The following is a 21,730-nucleotide window of genomic DNA, read 5'->3' on the forward strand; positions in this document are numbered from 1 at the left end:
AAGGCATATAGTAGTTTCCTGCTGGTATAAACTCTAAGAGCGAGACAGAAGCAAGGGCAGAGTCATGACCAAGAGATGTCTTAGTCATGGTACATCCTGGCCTGTTTCTGACATGGTGCAGTTTATGCCATGTCCTTAGCTCAGAGCTGTGTCAAGGTTAATGTAGGATCCAAACAGCTGTAAGCACTCCCTGGAGGAAGTGTAGCTGATTTATGCAGACTTTCTTCATGCAACGTAGCAACAGCTCTGCTGCAAAGTGCCCCCCATCACTTCATATTTGCTGCACTTAACCATTCTGCTTGAGAGGGCTAAGCAGGAGCTTTCCTCATGCCTGGAGAAGTCCTACTGCTGGGGACAGAGATACACAGACAGCCAAAAAGGGGTGTTCATGGGTCCAATTTTTTTTACTTATCCTTGCCCATCTTCATACTAAGAATGCTGGTTACCAGCATGAGAAATAATGGAGAGCCAGAAACTGGAATGCAGATGCAGTCACTCACTCAAGAATGGATTGGACACTCAAGTTACAGATATAATTTAGTGAAGAACATGATGCATTGAAATAACAACTCTCAAATCTCTGTCCCAGGGCTTTGCTGGTGCTAATGGACCCAAAGGAGCCCATGGAAAGCAAGGATCTATGGTAAATCTAGAAGGCAGCAAATTGTGCCTCATGTCTCTATTGGTAAAAGTCTAATCATGTAAATCCCTAGCAAGTGAGAGTCCCATTAAGGTGACTAAGAGTTCTTTGTGCATTGAGCTGGTTCAGAGCAACCCCAGCTGGCAGAGGGCCCGGGGGCTCAGCCTGCCAGCCCAAGGCTGCTGTGACCCAGCTCAATCTGCTACACAGGATACTTCTGGTGCCAGCCTGCCCTTCCTTCCTTACACTTGTGAACCTCTCACAAGTTATCCCAGTGACATCAAGAGGGCTCTCAGAAATGAGGAAGTGCTCATCAGTGAATTGCCACTGATTTTAGCAGGACTATTCAAGGAGCAATATATTTATCGAGAATGACAGAATCAGGATGCCAGCAGTGGTACTATACCTAAAATGGATAGGCTCAGCTAAATGGATGGGTCTAAGTCTCATTTCCCAAGTGTTGTCTACTATTTAAAGTTGCTATTCCTTAAAAAAAATTAAAAGGAATGAAGGGCAAACATCACTGAATCAAAAAGGTATTGAAGCAGTTGAGCACTCTCTCCTGATGCATAGCTGTATAACATGCAGGCAAGCTTCAGCCCTCCCTAAGCATAGAAATACTTTCTATTGTTACTTTTTATTCTTTATTTTACATGATTAGTAAGACCTATCTTTCAAAACTGGGCTTGTAAAAAAATCAAAGTGAAAGAGAATTGTTGTGTACAACAATTGTATCTGTCTTTTTTTGCACCAGGCTCATTTTGAGATTTAGATCTGATGTGACACAGTAATTTGGGAGCGTAGAAAGGGACCTGGTTACATCATAACATCCAGGCCACTGTGATAATAAGCAAACATACAATAGATGTTTAGCCCAAAAGGATCCAAAAGAATATCTAGTTTGGTTCATGTGACATGCCACAGAGCACTCACTCCCTTGGGTACCTCATAATAAATTAGAGTTCTTTAATCTGAAAAAACAGAATCCCAAAAGTTGTAATGGGCTACAAGAGATCAGAAAGGACCAGGGCACCATCAATATCTTATCAGAGGTGAAAAATATAATGTTCTGTTCAAAATTCATGAACTGTTCAACATCCTTTACCTAACACTACTCTGCTATACCACCATTCCTTCAATTTTCCTTTTTCCCTTTCACCCAGGGTTATCCAGGAGCCATGGGAGAAGCTGGAGAAGCAGGGCCTAAGGTACAAAAAAGGTCTATTTTGGCTGGGTTAAGCACTATATCCTGCCCCAGTGAAGTCAAGAGGAGCTTTGATATTGTTTGTGATGGGCGGGGACTAGGAACTAATTAAACACTTACATATTGAAAAGGTTAACAGTAAGGGAAGCAGAGGATTTTAAGAATGCATAATTCAAATGTCTTATTGTACCCTACATGAGAGAAAATACAAGCTGCTTGGCTATAAAACATTACCCTATTCCTACTGCACAACTGATTTCATTGTAAGCTGTTCTTCAGACATCTTATTTCCAATCATGCATGAATTTCCACCATCCCATTGTCATTGTTTCTTGAAACGTTAACAAACCTTTCTTTGAGGTCTGAGCTGGAGGAACATAGGGAACAAGTACACATTTTTTGGAACCATGGAGACTCATCTACTCTTTCATCCTTGGAGATAGTCCCATCAAATCAGTTTTTAGGCCTATTGGTGGAATATTATGTGGCTATTTGACCATTCTACCTCTTAGGTGTTTAAGTTGACTTAGGTGCCTAGGTGTGATCCTGTTCTACCTTGCTCTAGGCCCAGAAAATGCATCGATCAATCTACTTCTGTAAATTGCCATTATCTGACCCTTAAGATTGAGTTACAAAAAACAAAGTGAGGAGGAGGAGGATCCACTCACCTTCTGCATGAACTGTTTTTCAAGGATTTGGGCAGGGTAAAATAGAATCACACTTAGGCCCCTACATCCACTTATGCACCTAGTAGGTAGAACAGAATCTGGGCCTTAGTTGTCTGTCTGTTGTTCAGTAATAAACTTCAGTCTTCAGGGGTGTTGAGGCAGAATCTTCCATGAGTAGACATACACTAAGACATACAGACAAATGCAATGGTAGATTTTCTGTATTATTTTGATGAATGTTGTTGAGAAGCTATTTTGAATACTTGGTTCTTATGATTTTCAGGGAGATGAAGGACCTATGGGAATCCCAGGCAGTGATGGCATTCCAGGAAGAGATGTAAGAACACTGACCTAGATCTAACTGATTCATTTTCGGGTAATAAAAATTGGTTCTGAGAGATATTTCATGTTTTGTAGGGTCCACTGGGAATCCCAGGATTAGAGGGTGAGATTGGACTCATGGGACCAAAGGTAAAAACAACTTGATAATTAAACGAAAAGAAGAGAGCCACCATTAACAATAACTAATACAAGAATTAGGGAATTAAGTTGTTAGCAAAAAGATGATTTACATGACTTGTGTATCCATCACTCCATGACCCTACCCTGTTCCAATTTAAACCTAAAACTTTTGTCAAAGGAAACTCAGAGGTTCCACTGAAGGTGATTACATATAATTATACTCTCATTATTGATCATCCCAGTAGCATTTTCAGTTTTAACTTTCCTGCTGGTCATGTAATGCAAAAACCCATCTCAAACATGCCTTGACATGGCTAAATTGAGCTCCCTTTTAAAAAATAGCTTCACTTTAACCATGGCATAAAGTATTGGAATAGATCCAATCCAATTACCATATAATTGTCGGGTTAGCAGGGACCTCAAGGGGCATTCAGCCCAACTCCCTGCATCAATGCAGGAATGGTTTTACTAAATCATCTGTAGTCAATGTGTATCCAAAATCTTCTTGAAAACCTTTCAGTGAAAGAGATTCCACAGTTTATTCCACTGTTTCACTATTCTAATAGTAAGGAAGTTCTTTCTGGGGGCATCTACATGTGATTAATGTGACACAATAAACACTGGCACAGTTTGTACCAGAGTCTATTGCTCCCGGGTGCAGTATCTTCATACGTGCCCAGGACTGCAGCATGTTGAGCTGGGATGGTGCACCCCCAGTTGGCAGGGTGCCCAGGGGTTTAGCCTGCCAGCCCAGAGCTGCTCCGCCTGCCTTAGTGTGCTGCAAAGGGGCTGGCTGGGGCATGAAGGTGCTACAGTGCAGGTCTAGCCAGCAGGCAGCCCCAGTCACTGTTTACAAGTACATAGCAGCAGAGTAAATAACTCTGCTGTAGGATAGTACTTGTGTTGGGCAGAACTGTCCTACAGCAGAGTTAATTAGTTTACTCCAGCCTAATAGGGGTGCATGTGTAGATGGTGATGCTTTACAGCACAGCTAATTAGTCAACTCCACAGTAAAGCATCTCATGTAGATGCACCCTCTGATACTTCATCTAAACCTACTTTGAAGCCATTGCTTCACATGCTACCCTCTGCAGCAAAGAACAGTTATCCCCTTCCCTCCCCTTATGGCAGGCTTTCAGATATTTGAAGACTGCTATCACATCCCCCTCCTTAATTGCCTTTTCTCCAAGCTAATCATGCCTAGTTCTCTCAACCTTTCCTCATACAGCTTGCTTTCTAACACCTTTATCATTTTTATCACAATCCTCTGAACCCTCTCTTAACCTCTCCACCTCTTCTTAAAACGGGGACTGTTATCGCTGATTCGTCTTCAGGAAAAACACCCCAGAGATTTAATTTGCTTTTGGCTTTCTTGACAGGGTAGCAAAGGTGAGCAGGGTCCCAAGGGACCACCAGGAAGATCAGGCTCCATGGTAAGGGATATACTAAGAGGTGACTGTGTGTTTCCACTTCAGAAAACCACATAGGAAAAAATTATTCTGTGAACAAGATGTTCATCCTGGGCTAAGATGAGTCTAAGAAGACTGCCACTGCACTGGGGACAGAACTGCATTGGGCTGTGGAGTGATGCAGGAAAATCACTCACCTTTGTTGGTGGGAGTGGGAGGGGTCCAGAGGCCTTTGTGGTAACGTGGTCATCCAGGGTTGCTTGGAGAGAGAATGCTGTTATTCCCAGCTGCCTTGCAGAGGTGGAGGGTGTGGCAGGAAGTCTTCTTATGCAACCACACAAGAGCTATTTTCAAAATGCAAGAAAACTTTTTAACCTCTCTCAGAATCCAGCTACAGTCTTAGGGTGCAAACAGACATTACCCTTATGTTGCCATAAACATTTTTATGGAGGCATAAGTTGTGACTGAACAGATGTCCCTACCCCTTCTCATGTTCCAAATGCCCCAAAATATTTGCACAGCCAAACACAGTCAAGGGTCTGATGCCTTATAGGGAAGGATGTCTGTCTGATTATTGCATGCCATGAGAGTCCCCCTGCAGGGGATTCCCAGGGTGCAGGTTTCACAGACTGGGGTGCAACAGCATGAAATGAGCACCCCAGGAATCCCCTGCAAGGGATTCTTGAGGCATGAATATACAAGCAGGAAATTTTCCCACTTGCAGACACTGCTCTGTGGTAAAGGGGTGGCACCTGGGGCCATTGTTCTGTAAGATCTGTCAACCAATGCTGAGCTCCCCCTGCACCAGCAAGTAGCAAGCTTTGGGAGTGAGCCGTGCACTCCTGCAGATAGGAGCCCCGTCAGGTGACTGGAGTTTCTGGAGTGCACCAAGTAAAAAGTATCTTAAAGAATCAGACGCCCAAGTAAACGGCACTCAAAATACATCTGGGAATAAATCAAACACAGTGCACATGTTAAATTAATTTAAGTACAAGGATAATATACTTTTCAAACAGCCACCATGTTTTACTACTTAGGTTTATTCTATGCTGAAGATAAACCACTGTTTCCGTAAGTGTGTTGCTCCATTCAAAGACTTGCTAGACTTTTTCTTTTTCTACCAGATGTGTTCTAGCAAGGAGACTTTGTGAAGACCGTGACATCATGAATGAGCCCAACATCTAAATTCAAATTAAATGTTTAAAAAAGCAACAAGAAAGAAAAAACTAAAACTGGTATTGAAATCTAATTTAACAGGATTTGTGGAAAACAGTTACAGATTCTCTGCCTCTTTTCCATGCAGGGAGCCAAAGGTGTGATGGGTGATCCTGGTCTACCAGGTAAACCCGGTTCTAAAGGAATAAAAGGCCAAAAGGTACAAGTCCAGGTTACTAATGAGCAACTCAAATGGTTACTTCATTCTTCCCTGGGTATCATTTAATTTTGTTGCTTGTCTTTTCCGCAGGGGGCTCAAGGTGAGACTGGAGATCAAGGCCCAAAGGTATGGTTTAAGTATATATTTCAGAAAGGCAACTATAAATCTGCTGTTGCACAGAAATGGCTTCATAATGGTACTGGTGTACCACTATGATTTATGAAAGTTTTACATTACACAAGGTTTTCTGGAATGTTACAGTGAAAGAAGATTTCATTTGGGTTTTGTAAGGTCATGACACTTAGCTCTATGTGTGACATAGCACTCAGGCTCTGAGGGAGAACTCAGGCACTCTTTCATATTCCTCAAACCTGATTCATGCACCGAAATAATGATGCTGCCACACAGCAGGTCAGCATTCGTGCACCATCCCAGGGCTATATTCCCTGGGCTGAGCAGGGATGGGGGATTCTCAGGAAGCCTGAACTCTTGCTTTAAGGTAGAAAGAAATCTATCACATTCAAGTACCCTCTTGTACTCTTGTGGATCTGGATCATGAGAGGAGCCGAGTTGGGCCTTTTCTGATGACAAGGCGGATTGTCTTAACATTGGACAGATCTACACATGCAATTAATGTGCATACTATGCTGGAGTTTGAATATGTGCCTGGGACCACAGCACATGGAGCTGGGTCAGAGCACCCCAGCTGGCAGAGGGCCCGGAGGACCAGCCTGCCAGCCCAGGGCTGCTCTGACCTAGCTCAACCTGCTACACAGGGCTGGCTGGGCCATGGGGGTGCTTCATTGTGGGGCTAGCTGGCAGGCAGTCCCTGCACTGAAGTACCTTTATGCCCCAAGCCAGCTGCATCCGCATCTAAACATTTGTTGCTGCAGAGTGAAAAACAGAACAAAAACAACAACAAAAACCTTACAAGCACTATCTGCAGCAGAGTCAATTAGTTTACTCTGTCCTAACAGCCCTGCACATGTAGACACCAAGCAACTCTGCAGTAAATGTCTCATGTAGACACGCCCATTGAATCCTAAAATTGCGGATGGGGTGAGGGGGCTGTGTTGGATGTGGATGTGGGTGTGGGGGTCTAAGGGGATAGTGCTTGTCATCCATATTCCTCACTTTACCAAATAACATGTGCTCCCTACACTCTACTGAAAAATGAATCTCCATTTTAGAGATGAGGAAAACAAATAACAAAGAATGTCTATGACTTGCCCTAAGCCAGTGGTTCTCAAACTTTTTTGTACCAGGACCCATTTGTAAACATCAATGGCCAGTCCTGACCCAGTAAATAGTTTAAGTACAAAACAGCCACCTGGCCCTGCTGGTGCCCCTCACTCCCAATCCACAGCCCCCCACCCCCAGGCCTTGGCCCACCAGTGTATGGGGCAGAGGGTTGGTGTGTGGAGGGCAGCCCCTCGCAGGTGGGAACTCAGTCAGCCTGCAAGGGAAAACCCACAGTTTCCCATGTTTTTTCATACTGAATGGAGAGTCCATTTTTAAAGTTTGTTTGCAACCGTTTCATATAGTCTTGCAACCCTCTTTTGGGTCATGACCCATGGGTTGAGAAATACTGCCCTAGGCCACTCTTCAAGGCAGTGGCAGTTCTAGAGAAAAAGACTGTGATTTAAACTCTAGACCATACCTTCTATCCACGTATATCCAGAATATACAATGCTATGACTTGCACTCCTTCCTTTACAGGGTGATACTGGAAGAAAAGGAGACATTGGGGATGCTGGATCCCAGGTACAGCTCATGCCTTTGGGAATTTAAGATGGTGCTCAAGACCCTTGCAAATGCTAACCCCAATGAGCTGACTTTTTATTGTTTCAATTTGTAGGGTGATCCCGGAGACAGGGGAGACAAAGGCCAAGTATGTCGTGCTTTTCGCTATAATGCCCATTGTAGCTGTGCCGAGTCATAAGAAATTATTTGTTTGGCTCCCACTGTTAGGGAAGCTCCTTCACAGGAAACAGGTTGGCCTCAGAAATGAGAAGTCAGAATTAAAGGAGCTCCATCCTCCAAGACAGACAGCAGAGTTGTATTCTACAGAAGCTCCCCGTGTCCCAGCACATAACATGTTTGCTGTGGACTGCAGCTAGCGTGGCCCACAAGTTATTCCCCATTTGCTTATGAGGAGCATACCAGCCATTGGGCTACTGGAGCTCAAAGATTACAGCCACTGCACCTCAGGGCTGCTGCTCCACAGACTGAAGAGAGTCTGGTTACTCATGCTGCGTGCCGAGTCAAGGACTTGCTCCTTGGTGTGTGCAACACAGAACATAAACTTTCACCAGAATCAGCTTCTTGATGCTTAAAACCCACATTCAAAACTCGCCCTGGCTCTGGAGTTGGGGGGAAAGAAAACCCCAAAGCTCGCATCCTGCTTATGTGATATCAGTGCTATGAACATGCAAGTGGCTTGCCTGCTGGACTAGGATGGACATAGAGCAGTGGGAGTAATCAGGAAGTTAATGGGGTTGGTGTTTTATATGGTAAGATTTGATGAGTGGATCCAAGAGTTTGTAGAGTGGAGTTGTGGGAACAGCAACTGAGATGGCTGGAGTGGCTACACCCCTGATCTCATATCCTCCTCCTTCCCCCTGCTCCAGCAACCGAAGCAGGCAGATCATGGTGCAAGAATAGCAGCTGGGGTTTTTTTTTTTTAAGTCCTCAAATTGGCTAAGGCTCCTTCCCCCATAACCCATCCCATCCCTTAACCTCCATGCTCAGTAGCATGTTCCCTTTCCTCCCATTCCCCTTCTTCCCTGCCCACAACTGTCACTGGCCTAAGCTGACGCAGTGACAGGGTGTGAGAGGCAGGGGAAGGTTTCTGAGACACTCTTGCCTCTCCCTTTAGCCAGGTCACATGGGGAGCCAGGTTCAGCTGGGGACAGCCCTGTTGTTTCCCCTGCCTGAGCTTGCTTTTGGTCTGGGGGGTCTGGATGGGGAGCAGGGAGGGAGAACATGTCTCCCCCTGCTGCTGCTCCCCCCCATGCAGCCTAACTCCCCATGCAGCCCAAACACAGTGGGGTAAAGGGGGCTCTGGAGCTCCTTCCACCCCTGGGCCAGCCAGGGATAGTGGCAGCAGTGGGCCAGGGAGGGGACATTCTGCTGAGCATGGAGGTGAAAGAAGTGGGGAGAATTATTACCTATTTTGGGGACTTAGAAGTTACTGGCTACTGCTCCTGTGGCATTGTCCAAGAAGGAGGGTGCAACTGTACCCTCCATATCCCTTTGGTTCTACCCATGTGAGACTTGCAAATTTTGATCTGAAGTGAGCCCTTTTCCTATGAAAACCCTTCCTGGAAGAGTCAGAGGGAAGTTGCGTAGCAGGAATCAAGGTGGAGTTACAACTGCAGGAGCCATTCAGGAAAACTCCTCTTAACAGTGATCCACCACCCTGCATATTAATCAATTAAATGGTTAGTAATTGAATGGGTCATCAATATAAAATTGATCATTCAGTTTTCCTGGATGTGCCACTCTAAATTATTAAAACACATCACACAGCAGGAGGTAGTAAGCAGAGATGATCACTTATCAATACTCTGAACAAGCAAATTAATGTTCTGAGTTGAAGCACTTCCCCTTCAATGTGCAGAGGAGGAGGGGACTTGGCTTCCTGACATGCAAGGTTTCACCACTGCTCAGCAGAAACTCTAAATATGACGGTCTTATAACACTATTTACAGTGCTGAATGAGCACAGGCACACTTGTTATACATGTAAGCAGACAGAACAATGGAGAAGAGTAGATAGGGAAAAGGAGGAAGGTGGGGGAATAGATACCCATTTGTTCATTTTCTCCTTTCAAATTTCCACTAATAGCAAGGAGAATGTGGATCTCCTGGTCCAGTTGGTCCAGAAGGCCCAAGAGGTGTCCCTGGTTTACCTGGTCCAAGAGGTTTTCCAGGCTTTGTGGGGGAGAATGGAATAATTGGTCCCCCTGGACCTCCAGGGCCTCGTGGACCTGAGGTATGTTTTATCTCCTCTCTTTTCTATGCTGGTTCCCTTTCCTGTTCTTGCTGCTCTGGTGTTCTTTTTCTCCCTCTCCTCCTGATTTTGTGAGGATCAGGATTCCCCCCATCCACTTTCCTGCTTATACAGCTATGCTTTAGAAAGCTGCCGGGCTGTTCAGATCTTCCATCCCAGAAGAAATATCCTGCTCTCAGGACCGGAGACAGAATAGAGTCTGTTATCTGTGTCTCTAGAACAAGTCCAGCCTGGATCAGAAGGGCCTGGGAGGTTTTGCTCTCTAGTGGCTGTTGCTTTGCTTTGGTTTAATCAGAGGTCAATTTTCCTAGTGGCCAAATCACAAATTATCTTCAGCTCAATGTTTTTGCTGGGAAAAAAAAACAAAACTGCAGAGAGGCCAAAGATCAAACAATAGACTGCTCTGCTCACTCACCAGAAGAAATGATTCTCCAGGCAAGCTCAGGGGCATAATGAAGTTGCAAAATTCTCCCTAGACCATCCCAAAAGGTCACAGCAAAGTTAGGAGCAGACACAGGAGCTCTGCCTCTGAGCCCTCTTTTGTACTCTTAGGCTGACCCTGGGCAGGTGCTCAGTTTCCAATGAGTTAGCAGAGGATGGAGACTTACTATGGAACAGCTGGTGCAAGGTCACTTTTAATGCATCTGCAATGAGCCTCTGGTAAGTACAGGTGTGTCACAACTTACACAGGGGTTAGGTTCCAAGGTCACCGCGTAAGATGAAAATCACGCATAGTCAAATTGCCAGCGATTTGACTAATGGCAACTACCTCTGCCTCCAAAACCTCCCGCTGCCACCACAGAGCTGTGCTTGGAGCTGTGCGGCTGGCAGCAGCTGCGCAGGGTGGAGGGGATGGCTGTGTGCCACCGGGCCACCACCACGCTGCCAAAACCTCCCACCGCCACCGCAAACTGAAGCCCCCTCCCACCCCATGTAAAGTTGAATTTGCACAAGTTAAATGTGTGTATGATGCAACTGTACTGTAAAAGCTAATAAAATAAAGCAGCTTGGATGAAACAAAGCTAAATTGCTCCAGTTTAGCTTTTAGTTAAATTACCTTGGGGTAATTACAGGCATCTGAGCACTTACTATACATCAGCCCTTACATTGTAAAGTCCCTGCTCCTTATTAACATATCTTAATTTGGTCATTTCCTAGAGTCACAGTTCCTTGCCAGCACACCTCCTGGGTAGCACAGCTGGTGCCAGTACTTGGCCTGCTCTTTAGCTTGTAAGAGTTCAGTGTTTAAAGCTGTCAGCACTTTTAATTAGCTCTAAATTCATATACAAATAAGGCAGCAGGTACAAAAAGTAAAGCAAATTTCCCCATAATTAAAAAAACAAACAAACAATCACCGTCCTATATAAGCTCCATGTCCCCAAATTCATTGTCTGTAACGACCTGGCTGCTTTTGTGAATAAAGCTTAATGCAAATGTTGCTGCTGATACTATTCAATGTGTTCAGAGACAATATGAGCAATTTAAAAAAAACAACAACAAAACCAAACACTTTTTAGAAGTGGGATGAAGCAAACACCAGTGCCAAGCTACCTGAAATGTTGGTGTCTACATTTAAGTAAGTTGGTGAACAAACAAGAATTTATGGTATTATGAAATCTGATGCCATGAAGATGTAGTGATAGTTTTCCCATGAGGAAGGGATCACTTTGGGCCTGGAATGTTGGCCTAATTAAAGATGGAAAAAATGAGCTTTGTTCAGATTCCTACAAATAGGTGTTTGCTTCCATCATCTTCTCTATTTGTTAACTTTAGTGCTAATGGATTGATGCACTGATACCTGTTCTTGGTACAGCCATAGATACAGACAATACAGTCATAGAAGAGGCGGGAAGGGACATTGGGAGGTTAGCCAGTCCATCCCTGTTTAAAACTTCCAGAAAAAAGTCAACAACTTTTGATGCACACAGGAATGTTTTTCCAGTCAATATTTGTTGCTTATCATTTGCCATGGGTTGTTTCTTCTTATCCTTCCTAAAAATTTGCCCTAAATAGATACCACATGACTGTGGTGACCCATTGCACATGGGAAAAGGTCAAATTGAGCAGTTTCTGAACAAACCAAAAGCTGTATACTGTTCATCCAATTATTTGGTGAATATTTATAGCAGCCCTGCAGGCCAGATGAGTGGCGTGGGACCAGTCCACAGCAGGATGTGTCCATGGGCCTGATTCAGTGCAGGGTTGGCATGTGAGGTTAGACCATGGGTGTTATCCCACACACTGGCACAACCCAGCATGCCGGATCTGGCCACAGTGTGACCCTGTGTGCCAGATCTTACCACAGGATGATGACAGGAGCAGGGGTGGGTAAAATGCAGACCATAGGCTGGTTGCAGCCCGCCAAGCCATTCTATCTGGCCTGTGGGGCCCCTAAAAAAATTAGAAAATTAATATTTATTTGCCCCGACTGCCTGTCTTGCAGCCCTTGATGGCTTGCCAAAACTCAATAAGCGGTCCTGCTCCTGAAATAATTGCCCACCCCTGATGTGGAGCCATGTCATCTGGACCTTAGAGCTCTCCACAGGCCCAGAAATTTGATAGTGAAGGAAGGGTGGCAGCATTAATTGCTACAGCTCTGAGAGCAATTAACACTTTTACCGCTCCACTGCTGCCAAAGTTCTGAACCCATGGAGACCCCACAGCTGGATGCTGCTGCTTCACAGGCTTAATCTATCTTGAAAATGAGAGGTTGAGCACTACTGAGTTACAATATAATGAATTCCCTGGAGTGTTATTCAATAAGATATCAGTGATATTTTATTTGTGTTATAAATAAGTACTTTCCTCTTAGGGGCCAGGAATGCCTGAGGAGCACGTGTATGAACTGTGTCGTAATGTGATCATAGCTCAGATAGCCCAATATTCAGCAGGTATCAGATACAAATGTGCCAGTGCTTGTCCCACTGCTAATCTGACACTAATTGGACCCCCAGGACTTCCTGGCATGGCAGGACCACCTGGAAAAAAGGTAAGTAAACTCTGATGTACTTTAGCATGAAACTTTGAAGACGTTTCCTTTCTTCTGATGATGCATTTCTTATCCCTTCTGTTTTTTATTGTTTTTTTATGTCTTCCCAAATATGATGAAGTCAAGCACACTGCTTGGGCTCTTTACAAATTAAAGCTGTTCATATTTATTTGAACAGGGAAAACCAGGTCTTCCTGGACTTACTGGGAAACCTGGCCCCAGGGGACCTACTGGATTTCCTGGAGTTAATGGAGAAGTTGGGGAACCAGGTAGAGAAAGTAATGTTTCTATATGGATTGATAAGGAATACTCCTCTGCAAGTAAGTCTCATGTTCATTTCTTTATATGGTCTCTGCTACATAGGAGAAAAAGGCCAGAAAGGTGATAGAGGAGATCTGGGTAAAGGACTCCCTGGACCAGATGGACCTCCAGGGTCTATAGGTAATGAATGATGGCCAAATGTATCATCGGAGGATTTTTAAATTCCCTTGCACTCTACTTCTTTCTATTCTCGCCACAAAGCTGTTCCTAGATTCAGCCATGAACCGTTGATATGCAACCTTTTGAATCACTGTGTTTTGTACAGCAAAATGTTTACAAGCCCTGGTGCAAATATGTAACATTATTCAGGCTATTCACAGTATCCCCTACACATTTTTTTGTTCCAAGTATAAGTTTGCTACTTGCTAGTTTCTCTCTCTCTTTCTGCAAAATGTGAAGGTTTCAATAGCAGCCAGTGCTAATGATGACATTGTGAGGATCTCGGTAATATCATGATAATGGCTGTTAGGAATATTCAAGGAAAAGGGAGCAGAGCATCCCTTGCAACTGTTTTCTCTTGACCTTTTTATAAGGAAAAAAATCAGCTCTCCACCCCTTGAAGCAGGGCACTAATGATATAGGACTAGTTAGTACAAGACTGTGCAGAGAACCCAATGTTCCCCAACAGTTTTTTGTTGTATTCAGCTGCTTGCACTGAGGTTTTGGCTTGCATAGAACGAGAAGCCGTACTTTGTACTGATTTAACAGGGTTCTGTGAAGAAGCTTTGTTTTATGTGAATGTATTGTGTACCTGGGGTGGGGAGGAAGGTCAGAGAGGCCAACATTGTTATTGGCTCATGGAGAGGGTATAAATATTCCCCCCGAGTCAGCAGCTAGATTTCTCACTGACCCTTTTAACCCTCCCAGTTTGTTGATTTTCCTGAATGTCTCCATGCCATGAGCTGATTCAGCTCTCTGTTTTACACAAGTGTAACTCCACCAGTGCTAACAGAGAGACTCTTTCCTCACTCCAGCATAAGAACCTTCCCTGGTTTGGGAAGGAAGGATTCAACTCCTTCAAGTTTCCCTCATCCTTTATATCATTTCCTGATCTCATTCTTGTTCTCTAGGGGTTCCTGGACATCCCGCTACTGCCCAAGATGGCCAGCCAGGCCCAACAGGCCCTCCTGGATACAGCGGCCCTCCTGGGCAGCCTGGATTTCCTGGTCCTGTAGGCATCCCTGGCCTGTGTGAAGCAACAGATTGTGGTATCTACGCTCCAAAACTGCTGGCAGAACAGGAATCTGTAAAGGGACCAGCAATTTAACTGTAAAAGAGTAATAATGCAAGGCTAAGAGGTTAAAAACAGCTCAATGTCTCTAACACCCACTGTAAAATTCTTACTCCGACTGTTGTTATTTCTTCAGTATATATCTCAGTCATATGCTGTGCTACCTCATCATTACAATGAACTCCTGTGCCACCCAGAGAAAAAGTCATTAAGAGGGCATTTGCTCTAATAGAGTTAGTTAACTTGCTGCATCATAATCATGAAAAAATCTGGTTGGAATTATTATAAGTAGAGGATTGTTATAAACAGAGTTTGTAATACTATTGTACTCTATGTGCAAATTGTGCAATGAGAATATTGTACAAATACTGTAGGCAAGTAAATATGATACCAAGTCCAGCTCAAAAGATTCTTCCCTCAGTACCACCAAGCACTGCTCAGTTTTGAGTGTGCTGATAAAAGCTCTTGAGTTGTTTGATTACCCATTGATACACACTACAATAACCTGACTTTTTACTTAGATTTGGTTTTGGACATTTCATTTATATTTGTCTTATAAACAAAGAAGGGACAAATCCTACTCTCAGGTGTAATTCTTTGAATTCAGTGATTTATTGCAGTATATAGTTTCTCTAGATTTAGACAATATAGATGAGCAGAATTTACCCTGCACCCTGTGAAGGGCTATAGAAAAAAAACCGCTTCAACTATTTATGATTTATTAATTCAAATAATTTTACACTGAGTCTCACACTTGTAGTTTTGTAAATGTTTCTTCCTCTCATTTTGGAATTCACAAAGCTGGCTATTAATCAGACATTGGCCAGGAGACAATAACAAACTCAATTTTTGTCTGAAACCTGCTGTGCTGTAGAAACAACACTACTGTATGTATGCTGGGACATTCCTCAGTAGAATGCTTGCCTGACTAAGGATGGCAATTAGCTGTTCTGTATGACTGGAAGTAAATTCAGTAAAGTCCCATAAAATGATCACGGTTTTCTCATCATCATCAAGGCTTGATTTCTGTGGAACTGGCTTTCCTAATAGCTAAAGAACCAATTATACTTTCCCTGATGTCAGTGGCAAAACTCCCCCCCCCCGATTTCAGTGATGCAGATCCCTTTGGGATAGTCTGGCAGGGTAAAGTTATGCTGGGCTGGGCTGTGTGAGAGGGCTCTGCTTTATGTCAGTGTAAAAGGTCTCCTACAGAAGGAGAATTATATAGACCCACCTTCTTGGAATGCTCAGGCCCAGCCTGGATAGGATGCAACAATAAAACCATTCCAAAATATCTCTTGAGCACCCAGACATGTGCTAAATTTCAGGTGGAGCAGACAAGAAGTCATTTGCACAAGCTGCTACAGTGATGGGGTCCCTTGCCAGTATCCAAAGAGGCAAGCTCCTGAACATTTCTGCAATAGCCTCCTTTTTTACATTTGTGTAGTACAGGGGTGGGCAAAATACAGCCCATGCACCAGATCCAGCCCACCAAGCCATTCTATCCAGCCTACGGGGCCCCTAAACATTTTAGAAAATTAAATTTGATCTGCCCCTGGCTGCCTGTCAAAGATGATAGGTAGAAGGTGGCAGTAGGACCCAGGGGAAGCCTGTGGCAGGACACAGTGGCTGAGCAGCAAGGCCTGCCTGGCTCCATCCAGCCCCCTACCCCACTTCTACCCAAAGCCCCCAACTGGAAGCCTCTGAGGCTTCTGACCTTGTGACCCTGGAGCTGTTCCTTGTCTCCCTCTGTTCAAGTGGAAAGTAAAATAAGATTGGACGGAGGAAGTGGGGGAAACCTCTGAACCACCCAGTAGCTGGGAGCCCCAAGGTGCTTGCCAGGCTGGACTGGAGCCAGAGTGGGAAGCAGTGGGTGGGTATGGGGGGTGGGAGAGAAGCAGCAAGGGGGGGCATGGGGAGTGGTGGGGGAAGTGGCAGCAGCCATGGGAAGTGGTGCAGCGGGGCAATGGGAAGTGGCATAAGGAGCAGCCTGAGAAGTGGCCGCAGGAAGTGCCAGCATTGTGGTGAGTGGCGGGGGCCACAGGAAGCGGTGGCAGTGGGCGAAGCATCAGGCAAGCATGTGGGAGGGAAAAGAGGGAAACGGTGGTGGCGGGTGGGTGTGGAGCCCGTACAGGTGCCCTGGCAGGGACCCAGAGTGGGGTGGGAACATGGAGCCTGGGCATGGGGTCTGCCTGGCTGCATCGCATGAGGCTCTCATCCAGTCCATGAGAGCCACAGGCGATAGAGCTAACAGCCTGGCCCCATCTCTCTCTTTCTCTCCCACCCCACCCACTATAACCCCAACCCCTCCCACAATTCCCACCCCAACCACATACCCCACACCTCTCCACACCCACCCACCATAACCCCCCCACACACACACACTCCCCAACCATACCCCACCACATACACCCCTTTACCACCCACACACAACATACAGTAGGACTGTATTTTGAGCTATGATGCAGTCACCTCTAGATACTCTTCATAAACACATAAATTGGTACAAAAATATTTTAAAATAAAATTAAAATAAGTTATAGTAGACATTATAATTTTTTGTACATGATTTGGGTTTTTTTTCTGGTTTCAAGATTGCAGAACTCTGTGGCAGGCCAATAGAGGGTGCTCCTGTGCTAAGCCACCCACTTCACTGCACCCGACCACCTTCCAGGCTCTGAGTGCCTCACATCTACCCAACCCCCTTCCTGGAGCACACCTGCTAGCCTACGGGTAGTGCTGCTACCATCCAGGGTCTGGCCTGATTCTGGCACTGTGCCCCCTGGGAAACACAGGCCTATTATCCCTCAAGGGTACTCAACCCACTTCAAGAACTTGGGGTGCTTCCCTGAGACTGAAGCACAAATAGTGGTCTCTCTTAGTCAGCCAAACCAAGGGGACCCCAAGGCATAATCTAGCCCCTCTCCTAATAAGTCTCCCATGCTAGGTACAAAGGAGAACTTTATTGATTACAAGGAGTAGGTTTGGAATAGGGTACAGGGTAGAGTAATATCAGAGAAATCCCATAGAGCAAACAGGGTGGCTGGGTAGCCTTTGATCACGCATCTGAGTTACTGCAAACTATATAGCTAGTTAGATCTCAGGTAGTTTACTCACAAGTATCATCCAGAGGCAGGTGGAGATTCCCTCTGGAGGCAGGTGGTTCATTGATCATGAGTTTTAAGAGAGAGAGAGAGGAAGTTTCAGATGGTCCAGCTCTTCTCTCTCTGAGTTTTCATCATGGCCACTGCCCCTTCTCCTGGGCAGTCCTTAACTTATATAGCCCTTATGACCTAATTTACCTGGTCCAATGGAGACCAGAACCTGTTGGCTGACAGCCAACCAAATTGAAATGCATCACTGGTTGCTGGGCAGATTGGCAGGGTCGCTAGCCCCTTCCCAGGCAGGTTGACATTGCTTAGAACAATGGGGACTGTAAGCTCCTCACCCAGGTATGTAATGCCAGTCATGTAGGCAGAAAGAGCAGGTTTCCTCCCTCCCTCAGGAACATATCCAACTCAGGTTACCTAAAGAGATGAGATGTCTGCCCTCTGCCAGGTCCATGTTAACCAAATTGTCACAAAGCAGAGTTTTTGGGGAGAGACAGAGGTGGCATTCTGCCACACACCCTTCCTCCCAAAAGGAGTAATTCCAGAGCAAGAGGAGGGACTTCCGCTGGCGAAGGTCAGGGGTTGGGGGCAGGACTTCTGGTCCCAACAGGGCAACCAGGGGCGGGGCAACTGTCAAGGGGTGGTGCTAACCATGTGGCCCTCGTCAGCTCCCCAAAACTCAGTGAGCAGCCCTCAGCCCAAAATAATTGCCCACATTGAGCCCCTTTGTCCACCAGATGGTGCTGCAACTTTTTTGTAGTTCACGCCTTCAAATAGCTTTTGGTTTTAAATTGCTTCCTCTTTCTTTTTCTCATGTGGCTTTTTCTTTTTTGGCTCCCTGTTTCCACAGCTGTGTGGCAGGGCATGGGCACAGAGTGGGTGGGGGGGCCCCGGGGTGGGGGGGCAGCACTGGACCATCTTGCTCTCTTGCAGCACCAGCCAGGGACCCAGCTTAATTCATCTGAAAACCTAGTGTGTCTAAACACAGATGTGACACTCCAAGGCTCAATTCATTTGAAAACCTAATGCACATAAACACAGATGCAATGCTCCAAAATAAATGTTTCAATTTTATAAGCTTATTTAATGATTAAAACATGTGGTGTGTACAGACACCCACTGTGGCTAAGAGGTACCCTTCAGAGTTATACTCCCTTCACCTCCCACCCAGTGCATGGGTGGATAGGAGTGGCACATACTAGAACTAAATTACTACCCTAGGCACAACTACGGTGGCCTGCGCATAAGGCAGGATGTGGCCAGGGCTTTGTTCAATTTTTTGTTGTTCCTTCCTACCACTGGTTCTGGAGTAAGTGGGTAAATAGGCCTGTTACTTTTGCACACCCCCTGTCCCAGGGCCAGGTCACTTGAATCTAACTATGTGATGAGGTTCTAAGGCAGGCATATGATCTTAAATCATTATTTAGCCCTTTGGTTTCTTTGGTCAGACAAGGAGCACTACTAAACAAAAGCCTTCTGAGGACAAAGCGACAAGGTAAAAAAAAAAAAAAAAGACTGCATTTCAGCCAGCTGCTTTAGCTGAGCTGGACAGTTGACAGACTGATGAAAATTCTGACTAGTTGCAAACAACTGACCCTGTGCTAGGAAGAGAACAGCAAGCATGAAAATATGTGACAGAATGCATCTCCCTACCCTTGCACACATCTCTATTGTTTTGAATTCCTATAGCAGCAGAGAAGTAGGCACTCTATAGTCAAACCAAAGGCCACTTGCTTTGCATATAGCATCTAGCAACATGAAGATGAGAAGGCCATGAGCCAACTCCAAACCCCAAGTGCAGCTCACAAAGAACCTATAGAAATGCCTTTGAATGACCTGCCACACACCTTCTAAATGGAGAGCTGAACCCGCAAGAAGAGCTGGTAAACCACTGAAAACAAACGGCATAATAGAAAGATCACTGGAATTGAGTAGCTTTACAAAGTTCAGTGGACTTTGGATCAAGCTCTTCTGGCTTGACTGGCCTCTCTGGCTTGACTGGCCTCTCTGGGTACTGGTAAGGGACCCCATCACTGTAGCAGCTTGTACAAATGACTTCTTGTCTGCTCCACCTGAAACCTGGGTGCTCAAAAGATTTTTTGGAACAGCTTTATTGTTGCATCCTATCCAGGCTGCGCCTGAGCATTCCAAGTTGGGTCTATATAATTCTTCTGTAGGAGACCTTTTATGCTGACATGAAGCAGAGCCCTCTCACACGGCATAGCCCATCATAACTTCACTCTGCCAGACTATCCCAAAGGGATCTTCATTGCAGGGCTGAAAACTTTAGCCATCTGGGCATAGTGTGCAGAACAGTGCACTTACAGGGCCATCTGGTGGCCACTTGAGCAAAGTGAAGCAGCAAAAGAATGTATGATTTGTGCATGAAAGGGGGAGCTGATAAGCTTTCTAACAAAGGGAACTCCGTGATGCCAAAGCCTGCTTATATAAACTGTGCTGATGGCACAGGAGCAACTCTACCATTTGGAGTGCACAGGTTCTTCCTACTAATTCCAAAAGGACCCACATACATGCAGCCAATGGAACCATACCCAAGCCGACTGTATCACTTAACACTAGTGAGACAAAGAGTTTATAAATCAAGCATGTCAGTAAGTTGCAAAAAGCTGCTCCTTCCCTTAGACAGAAGAGGTCAGAAGATGTTGTTCAGGAACTGGGTCATGCCTTCAATCTAGGTCAACAGCTCAGTTCGTGAGCTTAAATTATATTGTCAAAGTATAATGCTCAGGTCCCAAGCTTTTCCAGGGGATTCATCTCTACACGCTCGCATTCCTACCTACTGCAACTCCAGAGATACCTGGGCAGGACTGTTCAATTCAGCTTCTTAGTTCCACAATTGAACAAAACCATAATTTGGATGATTTGTGATGTGATTTTAGATACAGATGCTGATTTCCAGACAACATAGGAACTCTAAGGTTACAAGCTAAGCTCCAGTGGGGGCCAAAGATGTGAAATTCCATTACTTTACTCACCTTTTATAACCACCACCCTAACAAAAAGCACATCACATAACTTACCCACAAACACATCACATAACTTACTTACAAAATGCTAAAGAGCATTTTGTATTCATGGAAATTAGGTTTTTAGTTTTGACAGAGATATTTTAACTACTAACAACTACTGAGAAGTGGAATCCTAGCATGATGCATGGCTGTAAGCCATGTGCCTCAGTGAAGCATTTTTCAACTGCCAGGAGCCACTTGTTTTGTACACTTCGCAAGGTTTTCGGATTGTCACCAGGGCTTTTGTTAACTCTCATTGCAGTGCTAGCGTTAAATGGTCAGATTGATAGGAATGATGCATCTACTAGGGAGTGCCAGGGAATGGCAGTGGAACAGCCAGCATGTACAGACTTGATATTTCTGGCTCCACTCCAAATCATGAACCTTAAGGACCAACCCTCTGCCCTGGCTGAGAATTCAGTGCAACTAAGGGGGCTTTAGATTATGTCCGTACATCAGGAATTTGGGATCACTCTGCTCTGGTACAGTGGGCCAGCACAGAAGTTGGAAAAACCTGGAGGAGATTAACTTGTAGGCCAGGTACAAACACTATACTTCACCAATGTAAGTGATCGGAATCCAGTTTATACCCATAATCGAACAAACGTTCAGCGCACAGACTGGTTTAAAAATGGCAGAACCTGGTCTAAGATTTGCCCACGCCCCACAAAGGGCAAATGTGTGTTTTGTTCACTACTGATTTATACTACGCCACTTACAGAAACCCACATAACTTAGACCAATTCCACCTTGGGGTTTTTGAATGCCTGTACCTAGGCATAATGGCTAGCAACAGGCCCAACAGAGCCAGCACTACACGAGCTACTGAGGTAGTTTTGCAGTTTTAGAAGCAGCTTTCTATGACGGATGTTGGCACCTGTACTTTGTTGGAAATGGGCAATGACTACCCTAAGACAGGGGAGCATCTCATCCAGAGTTTCTTGCTTGAAGTTGCAAACAGCACTTGCTGGATCACCAGGGGAAGAAATATTCTTCTTCTCATCCCTGTTCTTTACATGTGAAACGTGGCCCACATATCCTGGTGGGGATATGTTATAGTTCAGTTTCCATGTTCTTTTTGGGCAATGCAGGATTAGGTTTGTGTTCATGCATAGAATAGGACCAGCATCATGGGGACAAAATGTTTCTGGTCTGCACTGACAATGTCATGTGCTTCTATCTTAGTTTTCTTTTTGTTTTGACAAATAAGGTGTCTTTCTCTAAGTTTTCCTTCCAAAGTGCACTCATTCAAAAGTTTCAAAATCAAGCCTCAGAGAC

General features: G+C 45.0%; 1 protein-coding gene across 1 annotated transcript in view; it reads left to right on the forward strand.

Moving 5' to 3' along the window:
- LOC106738140 (collagen alpha-2(IX) chain) overlaps nt 1-15,403 on the forward strand; it is a 106,972-nt gene extending 91,569 nt beyond the window's left edge. Inside the window, exons 17-30 of the mRNA XM_014595180.3 lie at nt 590-643; nt 1,804-1,848; nt 2,796-2,849; nt 2,930-2,983; nt 4,354-4,407; nt 5,687-5,758; nt 5,849-5,884; nt 7,478-7,522; nt 7,617-7,649; nt 9,608-9,754; nt 12,585-12,761; nt 12,940-13,030; nt 13,125-13,202; nt 14,153-15,403. Coding sequence (XP_014450666.2) covers nt 590-643; nt 1,804-1,848; nt 2,796-2,849; nt 2,930-2,983; nt 4,354-4,407; nt 5,687-5,758; nt 5,849-5,884; nt 7,478-7,522; nt 7,617-7,649; nt 9,608-9,754; nt 12,585-12,761; nt 12,940-13,030; nt 13,125-13,202; nt 14,153-14,349 — 1,137 coding nt within the window. The 3' untranslated portion in view covers nt 14,350-15,403. The remainder of the gene's footprint in view (nt 1-589; nt 644-1,803; nt 1,849-2,795; nt 2,850-2,929; nt 2,984-4,353; nt 4,408-5,686; nt 5,759-5,848; nt 5,885-7,477; nt 7,523-7,616; nt 7,650-9,607; nt 9,755-12,584; nt 12,762-12,939; nt 13,031-13,124; nt 13,203-14,152) is intronic.
- The last annotated feature ends 6,327 nt before the right edge of the window (nt 15,404-21,730 follow it).

The sequence above is a fragment of the Alligator mississippiensis genome, chromosome 3, assembly GCF_030867095.1.
Source record: "Alligator mississippiensis isolate rAllMis1 chromosome 3, rAllMis1, whole genome shotgun sequence".
In the NCBI taxonomy this organism is placed as follows: Eukaryota; Metazoa; Chordata; order Crocodylia; family Alligatoridae; genus Alligator; species Alligator mississippiensis.